The sequence below is a fragment of the Lactuca saligna genome, chromosome 3, assembly GCF_052625555.1.
Source record: "Lactuca saligna cultivar CGN05327 chromosome 3, ASM5262555v1, whole genome shotgun sequence".
NCBI lineage: Eukaryota > Viridiplantae > Streptophyta > Magnoliopsida > Asterales > Asteraceae > Lactuca > Lactuca saligna.
The window spans coordinates 192,570,111-192,577,028 of record NC_136419.1 but is presented as its reverse complement, the minus strand read 5'-3'; the positions used below and the strand labels follow the sequence as shown (position 1 = coordinate 192,577,028).

General features: G+C 33.8%; 1 protein-coding gene across 1 annotated transcript; it reads right to left on the bottom strand.

Moving 5' to 3' along the window:
* Nucleotides 1-5,863: 5,863 nt before the first annotated feature.
* On the bottom strand, nucleotides 5,864-6,538 carry LOC145036286 (zinc finger protein 11-like). Its single transcript, XM_078984736.1, has 2 exons — nucleotides 6,226-6,538; nucleotides 5,864-6,108 (listed from the first exon to the last, which is right to left on the bottom strand). Exons 1-2 carry the CDS (start codon nucleotides 6,536-6,538, stop codon nucleotides 5,864-5,866), a joined length of 558 nt encoding a protein of 185 aa, XP_078840862.1.
* Between the last annotated feature and the right edge of the window lie 380 nt (nucleotides 6,539-6,918).

The window sequence follows — 6,918 nt, the reverse complement described above, 5'->3', positions numbered from 1 at the left end:
TTGCCAAGCTTCAACTGGACTACACTTGGAATCATTCGATTTTAGGTTAGATGATGTATGCGAGTCTTGTTTGTCGACAAGATGACTTAATCACCATTCACATCGACATTTAATGGAGGCAATGATTGTTGGATCTAGCTTGTACACATTAATATGTGTGGACCCTTCAGATCTACCACAAGGGACAACAAACACTTATCACATGACATACTATTTTTTATGTCGTAAATGTTACTAAAAAATGACAAAAGTTTACAACACATACTTCTTTGTCATAAATATTTTAGTTTACACAAAATAACGACATTTGTTTTACGACAAACATTTTTTGTCAGTTTTAAAACAACTGTATGTATATTGTAATTCATAAGCAATTAAAAGTTATTAGTGTTTGACCCACACCTTCCAATTTAGACATGACATTAGGTCTTTTGTTCCAATAGGTGATGCAGCTTGGGCGATCACTTAGAGCCTCCAAATTTCTGAGGTCCCATTTTATATATCTTATTATGTTAGTACAGGGAAATAAACTTTGACATATCATGTATAGAAGCTTAGAGGAAAAAGGAAAGAAATTGAAGCCAAAACAAAATCAACGTAGAACACTAATAGATATACGATTCTTCTAGAATAATCATTGTAATGGGCCTCTCACCATCAATGATCGAAGAACTCTTTGAAGAAATTTTTACTTTTCCAATAGTAACAAAAAAATCGATTCATATTAAATTGATTTTGATTTTTTCACGCAAATTTCTGATTTTAATCTTTTTTAATACATCGATTATGATAATCTGTTTCACACAGCCTTAAAAAATCGATCATGCATTATTGTTAATCTGATTTTAGCCTACCTCACTGATATTGGTTTCTGATTTATGGTTCATGTTAATTTGATTTCTGATTTGTGACAATCTAATTCATGTAAATTCCGTCATTATTCTATATGTCTTTGATGTTATTTGTTTAATTAAAAGTTAATTAAAGTGATTTCTTTCTGATTTTAGGTAAATAACTTGAAACCTCAACATAATAAGTTTTAAAATCCTTGTTAACTGAAGCATGGAAATCGATTTAGAAATTTTACCCTTGTTGTTGGAAAACAATTCCACATCACGAGTTCACAACTAGGTTCTTTACTTGTTTTTTCTCATTAGCATTTTATAAGTTCAAAATAATAACATGATGCATTGAAACATATATCTTGTAGTGAGTAAATGAAAAAATGGAGATCTAAATAATTAATACTATTACAAAAGCGATCTATGTTTAAATTTATAATGACGGATTCATTTAAAAAAAATAATAAAATAAAAATACATTGTTTGTTGGAGTATTATAAAAGGTCTCATTTTTATATTTTGTTTGGGTCTCAAATAGGCTTGGACCGGTATATTCGGCACTATATGTAGTTTGTTGGAGTATTTAGATTTTGGAATGCTAGGAACGATGAAGAAATTCAAATTATAATTTTTGCATGAATAAACACATGAATTTATGTAATTTAGACTTAAATATGGAGTAACCCTCCACTTCCCATTTAATAAAAAACAAAAAAAAAAAAAACAAAAACAAAAAAGATGTAAGCCTTTACTATTTTTCTATACGGCCTTATTTTTATATTTTGCTCGATGTCTCAAATAGGCTTGTACCAGCCTATTCTGTACTATCATGTATGTAGTTTGTTGGAGTATTTAGATTTTGGAAAGTTGGGAACGAACTTCCTTTTTAAAATCTGGAGAACACTACATCAGAAAATAGATGAAGAAATTAATATTATTATCTTTGCGTGATTAATCACATGAATTTATGTAATTTAGACTGAAATTTGGAGTAGCCCTCCACTTCCCATTTTGAAGTCTATAAATATCTTCATCTAGCTTCTTGCTACTCCTACTTTTAGAAAATCTATCCTCGTCTTCTGTTAAAAGATATCGATATACTAATTCATAAAACACTCGCCTTCTGTTAGATCTCATTAAAATTGTATTATATGAAGTATTTATTGAAGAGTTTTACTTTTTTTTATGATCATGTTTTAGCCCATTAATTAATATCATTACAAATTTGTTGGTCGACCAGGATGGCTGGATAGATCCATAAAACTATATATATGGTAAAATAATTATATTATAACGTTACGCTCTCCATTTGATCGAGATAGCAATAAAACTTTAATTTACTAAAAAATGCGACAAGCATGATCTTAAACATCATCATGATCAAAACAATGATACCCAATATCCACGAAAAAAACCCACTATCTTGAGAACATAACATAGAAACTAACCATGTAACGCACAAACTATAAGATATATCAGGATCATATATTGCAGGTTCAACAAGATGTTATGAATCCAGTCATAACTCTCTTCTGGACTTCATAAAAAATGTTGAAGGTTTAAAATTTGTTAAAAATGTCCTGCCCTACTTGGGTATGCTAGTTACAGCATCAAAATTAAGCTAAGAATACCCAAGTCGCACAACAAGAAATGACACCTTTAGGGACGACAAAATGCGTCGCAAATAGTCAAGCAAGTCGCCCCTAAAGGTATTAGGGACGATATGTCGTCCCAATTGGGTCGCCGCAAATACCTCGCAGCTAATACTCAAAAGTCGTCCCTAAAGGTGTCGTCCCTAATACCTGTCGTCGCTAATACTATTTGTCGTCCCTAAAGGTGGCGTCTCTAATAATATTCCGGCAACCGGCCAATATTATTCCGGCCAAATATTCCGGCGGGATGTGTCGTCACTAATGCTGAAGATCATCCCTAAAGGTGTCGCCACTAATGCTTGTTTTTTAGATAAAATTTATATTTTATATTAGTTTATATTATAAAAATACAGAATTTATAAAATTATAAAACTTATATTTAAAAATATGCATTACATAAAACATCAAATAACATAGAGAAAGTATATCACATTAACATCATCTAAATCCATAATAACATCATCAATATCATAAAACAATATATATTAATCATTGTCCTCATCATCGTTTTCCTCATCGTTGTTGGTCGCATTGTCAACTTGCTTGCTAAATGAGCGGATAATATCTCAAAGTGCAATCACAAACACCGGGTTTTGGAGAAAAGCGTTAACATCCACATCCTACAAAGTAAGAATATAAGTTAAAATATATCATAGTATAAGAACAAATTATTATTAATTAACAATTAAGTCACAAACACATGAAGTCCTTAACAATTTAACAAACTACCAAATTCATAACAATTTAACAAACTAACAAACTAACAAGTTACCAAACTATCAAATAACAAAATTCACAACAAATTAATAAGTATTTGTGTTGGTTGTGGTGTTTGTGACTGTAACTGTCACTACCACTGGGTCGGAGCACTTGTACCCGCTACGGAAGGCTTAGGCCCGATGCCTCTCACATGTCCCCTTCGAACACCTAACACCTTCTCAAATAAGGCTATCCAATCAATGGAGTTCGGATCAGCACCGGAGTCGGCTATGTGTTGGGTTTGTAAAGCAACCTCAGCAACTAAAGCATTATGCATTTCACGAAGATTGTTAATATACTTCAAAACAAACACAAAAAAAAAACAATATTCTACTTCATTTTTAAGTAATAATAACTTACATATTGTTCTTCAATTAATGGGTCAACAAATTCCCCTTGTTTATTAACATGTGCACGATGAAATACTTTAAGTTTATTCAAATTCTGTTTAACATTAAAAAAAATATGTTATACTAAAATAAACATTACAAAATATGTTATAACTAAATAAACATTAATATAACTTACATTTTTGAAAGAAGTACTACCGTAGCTGCACGTCCCTCCACGATTTTTAACTACTTGCTTCTTTCGGCATTCTTTGTTTACACTAGATCGTTTACAATGTGTATCAGTTAAGAAGTGGTCAATAGTAGCACTCCAACGCGCTGAATCCATACCCACAGGGGGTCGATCCCTTGCTGCCTCCGCACCGTCTAGCATATCTATAAATTTACTTTTTGAAATATTTTTGCGGCCTCTATACCGCTGACTATCCGATGGTTCAGTGATGCCCATAAAATTCTAGCATCGGGATCATTTGAAATGGCTTGAAAATCAAAATATGTCTACAAAAATATAGAATTTAAAAATAAATCAAAATTAAACATGTTAAATATAACTTTATAAATAATTACCGAAAGATATGTAAACATGCCATTTCGATCAGCTTCAGGAACTTTTTTCCAGGTGTTCTTATCCAAAGCTATGTCGCCAGATATAACTTCCAACCTCCCGAATGAAGCATTCATATACATCCCCAATCGGCACAAAAGTATTCCTGTCAAATATTATTTTTAGAGGTTGTCTGCCGTTTGCTTCATATAGCTGATGCATTTTCTTGTTTACTGCCATGCCTCTTCGTCTGGGAGGTACAGCTGCAAAAAATATTAATAAATTTAAATATAGTTTTTTATATATATACAATATGAAATATAATGAATTAGAATAAATCTTAATTACCATCAATCTGGTGAACACCAAAATCTCCATCGAATGAATGTGGTGGCTCGTCACCACCATCATCTCCATGGCCCATCACAGCAGCCATGAGATGAACCAATGCAACCCAAAAAAATGACACGAGTGCAGGAACGGATCTAGAAAAAAGATATAGGGTATGCAATGTTTACACAAATGATTACTATCAAGATATTTAGGTCAAAAATCGACAAAAACATATCATAAATTAAGAAATGTCATAATATAGTTAACAATGTAAAAAATGATGACAAAATATAATATTCTTAAAAGTCAAAATGAAAAATCACAATCAGCAATTACTATATATAAAATTTTGATTAATTTGACAATCCAAAACATAAAAAACAAAATAACTATCCTACAAAATAACAGGTTATATACAATTAACAAACCTAGGTAGAAAAAAAAACTCAATTATAAAAAAACTGTATTATAATTTATAGATAATACAAATTCATATATACATATATACACACATATATCAAATTAATACACATTATATATATATATATATATATATATATATATATATATATATATATATATATATATATCAAATTCATACATAAACAGAGTATATTAATGCACCTGTGGTTGTGGTTGTGGTTGTGGTTGTAGAACTAGAACTGAAAATAGTGGAGATGGTGGCAGTGGAGGTTGGGAATTCACCGGAGACAGGCAGTAGTGGCGGTGATTGGTGGTTGTAATGGGGAAATCTCCTTAAGACCACCAAAAGCAGTAAAATTAACAAAAAAAAGAAAGAGAAATGGAAACAAAAACAAAAAACGGTGGAAATCAAAAAGGAAAACAAACCTTTGTCGGTGGAGAAATACGTCGGAAACTCAGAATGTCGCCGGTGGAGCACTTCGCCGGTGGAGCAGGTGCCGGTGAGGAGCTAGAAATCACTCCGGTTGAAGAAGTGGGGTGCACCGGTGGTTAATAGTCGATGGAAGATGCAAAACGAGTCACCAGTCGCCGGAGAAGCATTGAAATCGCCGGAAGAACGAGAGAGAAATGGAGTGGAGGTGATACCTGGTTTGCGATCTGCTACCTGGAGGGGAACAAAAAGGCCACCCTTTAGGGGCGACGCCTTTAGCGACACTGAATTAACCATTAGCGGTGACATGTTGGAGGGAAAACACGTGCCAATTTTTTCGTTAACCCCATCCGTCGGATCAAGATGTAATCGTAGGGCCAGAAGTTGATTTGGAGGCATTCACACGGATCGCTGGTACCACCCTTTAGAGACGACACTATTAGCGGCGACGGTGACCTTTAGCGACGACAAAAAGGCGAATTGTCGGATGTCATCCCTAAAGGTACATGTCATCCCTAATGGTGGCGCCCCTAAAAGTTATATTTCTTGTTGTGTCGAAGTTCCAAATCTAAATCATCAAACTTCGAGTCTACAAAAGAACCATTCTCTGGCTTCTTGACAATCAGACTCTCTTCTTCATGACAAAAATCATAAAAGCCATCAACTGTTAGGTCTGATTTTTGCGATCTCATGGCAGTGAAATTTGCTCTTGCTGAAGGACATAGTTTATTAAACCTAGGAGCAAAGAATGCAAGAGAAGACGAAGAAGTTTGTACTGAAGAAGGGGATCAGAGCATTGATGGAAACAATGATGTCTTTAATGCAAAAGTCGTTGACATGTTAGGGTTAGGGTTAGGGTTTCGATCAAGGTTTAGGTGTGCATGAAGAAAACCAAGATACTTTGGGGGAGTTATTTGTCTAAGTCTCGCTTTTTCTCTCCTATGAACGTTCATGTGACCACCAAGTGCTTGAGCAGATCGAAACTCTCTTTTACAGAAAGTACACGTGTATGATCTGGGAGGCCATGGAAACTCACCAAGCAAATCTCCTCCGTCACGAAATTTTGCTTGACCAGTGCTACTTTCCAAGCAAGAATCTACCAGAGCTTTCCCGTCTTTTATATTAATGGTTTTATTTGTTGCTCTCCCTCCACTTTTGTAGTCTTTTGGCATGTTACTTTCACTCATACTTCCATTTTTCTCCATTGTTGCGCTAGGATCTTGCCTCAATAGACCAAAAACGCACCGGAAGATCGAGACAAAAAGGGAGAAGGGTGATCAAATATGATGCAAGAAGATGGAAGTTCCATCGGAGGGGAAAAGGGGGTTAGGAGATCTAGTTCCTGATGACTACATACTATAAATGGAAATCCTCGTCTGGGCCAGGGGCTACCTTTTAGTACTATCTGGCTGGTGTTTCAGTCTTCTCTACGAAATATTTGTTCCAATTCCCTATGCAACATTTTCATTTACGTGATTGTTACTTTTTTTTTTTCATTAGATTCTTAAAAGATTATTTGGTGAATCTTTTTAATTAAAAATGTTTAATAGTCATTATTTTCAAACTTTTTATGAGGAAATAGCCA